This window comes from Impatiens glandulifera, chromosome 2, assembly GCF_907164915.1.
Source record: "Impatiens glandulifera chromosome 2, dImpGla2.1, whole genome shotgun sequence".
In the NCBI taxonomy this organism is placed as follows: domain Eukaryota; kingdom Viridiplantae; phylum Streptophyta; class Magnoliopsida; order Ericales; family Balsaminaceae; genus Impatiens; species Impatiens glandulifera.
In genome coordinates this window covers 11406225-11409116 of record NC_061863.1, presented here as the reverse complement: position 1 = coordinate 11409116, position 2892 = coordinate 11406225, and the positions used below count along the sequence as shown (strand labels likewise).

General features: G+C 34.6%; 1 protein-coding gene across 1 annotated transcript; it reads left to right on the top strand.

The window, feature by feature from the left end:
* The first annotated feature begins 396 nt into the window (after nt 1–396).
* LOC124926008 (protein ROH1-like) lies at nt 397–1848 on the top strand. The gene has a single exon (XM_047466163.1). It carries the CDS (start codon nt 479–481, stop codon nt 1637–1639), a length of 1161 nt encoding a protein of 386 aa, XP_047322119.1. The 5' UTR covers nt 397–478; the 3' UTR covers nt 1640–1848.
* The last annotated feature ends 1044 nt before the right edge of the window (nt 1849–2892 follow it).

Genomic DNA, 2892 nt, shown 5'->3' with positions numbered 1-2892 from the left:
TGGTAATAATACAATTTCTTTCTAACCAAATAACCATCCAATAACTAAATATTAATTACTCAATCTAATTGAATTATCAATTTCTATCTAAACATCCCACCATTCATGACTCATGTATCACCCATTATCCCTAACCTAACCCTTGTACAATGTAAAAGCAAATGAAATTTAAAAATATTATTATTATTATTATTATTTTTTATGAAAAGTAATATTAATTTAAATTTATTATATATATATAGATATATTTTATTATAGTCAAATAATTTGGAATTAATTGAAGTTATAAGTAATCTCCCTCGGAGTTGCATTTTACGACCACCATTAACTACGCGGTCCAAATTCACCGTATAAATCAATTTCTTCCCAATTAGGGTTTCATCATTCTCTCTCTCCTTCTTCAAATCCTTCCTGGTTGAATCATTTGAAATCTTCATCTTTTCCGATATACATTTCCTCGATCCATAATCTATTTGAAATGCCAGCAACAGATTATCAAGCTTCATCTGCAACTTTATCAAACCTAGGTCGTTCAATTCTCAACATTCGTGGAGACCAGGTTCATTCAATGGAACCTGATAATAACAACAACAATGGCACCACCATAGATATCGACACATTTCAAAGACACGTCGCCGACCGATTTCACACCTTGTTAGCAGTAGATCCCGACGATCTCCTTACTATTTCATGGATAAGTAAGCTTCTCGATGTTTTTCTCTCTTGTCAAGACGAATTCACAATCATAATGTTAAACAACAGAAGAGTAGTTAACAGATCACCTACAGATCGAATCGTATTTGATTTCTTTGAAAGAACTGTCAAGGCTCTTGATGTCTGTAACGCTATCCGTGACGGGATTGAACAGATTAGACATTGGCAGAAACATATGGAGATTGTTTTATGTGCTTTGGATAGTCAGAGAAGTTTAGGTGAAGGTCAATTTCGTAGAGCGAAGAAAGCGCTTGTTGATTTAACAATTGGTATGCTTGATGAGAAGGATTCAACTGCTGCTATTGCTAATAGAAATCGGTCATTTGAACGTAATCAAGGTCAGAAAGATGGGAAATCGTTTAGTCATTTTAGATCATTATCATGGAGTGTTTCTAGATCATGGTCTGCTGCTAGACAGCTTATTGCATTAGGTAATAACATATCTGCTCCTAGAACAAGTGAAATTGCTGCAACAAATGGGGTTGCTTTAGCAATTTACATTATGAATTCTGTTCTTCTATTTGTAATGTGGGCACTTGTTGCTGCAATCCCTTGTCAAGACCGTGGTCTTCAGACTAACTTCAACATTCCCCGGCAATTCATATGGGCTGTTCCAATTCTTTCTCTTCACGAGAAGATTCTCGAAGAATCGAAGAAGAAAGAAAGGAGAAACTCTTGTGGGTTGTTGAGGGAAATTCATAGGATTGAGGTATCCACTCGGTGTATGAATGAATTAACTGATTTAGTTCAGTTTCCATTGACGGAAGAGAAGGAAAGGGAAGTAAGGGAGAGAGTGCTGGATTTTGCTGAGGGGTTTGAAGCTTTTAAGAATGGATTGGATCCATTGGAAGGCAAAATAAGAGAATTGTTTCTTAGAATTGTTCGAAGCAGGACTGAATGCCTTGATTCTTCGAGGGGAAACTAGTTTTGGATCTCTTATGGCTTGAAGATAGAGAATGGTTGTTGTGTAAAGAAGAAAGTTGAGGTAACTTTAGTGTATATTTCTCACAAAAAAATTTGAAAGTGTTCATCTTTTTGGTTTATGAGATGGACCCATGTAGTCAATTCTTGTTTTATCTTATCTTTATCAATGTATAATCAATCTTAAAAATATATTTACTTCATTGTGAATTTTTTTTGGTGTTTCTCTTGACTTATACAAAAAGTGATACTAAATGAAGATTATTATCACCTTAATCTAACTGTAAGGCGTTTTTATTTGAAATTGAACACCAGAATTTTGAACTTTTAGACTGTATACTCTTTTGGACTGGTCCATATAAACATCAATTACTAAGAAAGCTTTGTTTTGATCAAGGCTTATATGACTATAAGGTTTAATTTTCTGAAAAACAAGCCAAATCATGTTTTGGCTGCTTCATTTGGTTTGCTTTTTATTTTTGGGCATAATTGGCATGGTGCTGCCAAATTAGTTCTGAGATTTGGAAAGACAGGATTCCTGTCTTATTTATTGAGTATATTGAAAATTTACTAGTAATGAAAAATTTCATATTTTCAATCCAACAACATATCTTTTCTGTGTGAATTGAAATGATGAAAGAACTCTCTGAATGCTTCCATATAGTGATTACTAAAGTGCAATAGAGAACCTGAGATTCGATGCAAACAATCAATCGAAGGAGCAGAGCTGTTAGCCTTTACTTGTTTATTAGGAAAGCGCACTCACTCTAATAACGTACCTTTTGCATGATGGGTCAACGAGGAAATGATACATATTTGGATTGGGTGCTGCTTAAAAAATATTTCTTTTCTTTTTTTTAACTCATTTATATCTAATCTATTAATGAGTAGAAGGATAGAGAGATTTCGACTGATCGAACATAGACGAAAGTCAACCATAGTGATCCGGGAGTCCCGTGTGGAATCCGGGAGTCCTGTGTGGAAGGGCTCTCACTCAATGGATTAAAGGTACGCCAGGGATAAAAGGCTGATGACTCCCAAGAGTTGATTTAATGCCTTTTACCAAATATTTGAAATAGGATCCTTGTACCAATTTTTCCTTGCACATTACTAATTCTTCTGGCGTAGATCTACTTGTCGTTAATAGATCGGTAAGAGTATTGTTTTGATAGATAACTCTTCTATAGAGTTCATTAATATTCGAACTCATTAGTTTACCCCCATCTATCTAAATGATTGGTCCCAAGGAATAACCTT

What these genes read in the sequence shown, in the direction of transcription:
- LOC124926008 (XM_047466163.1), top strand. Translation starts at nt 479, where the DNA reads ATGCCAGCAACAGATTATCAAGCTTCATCTGCAACTTTATCAAACCTA.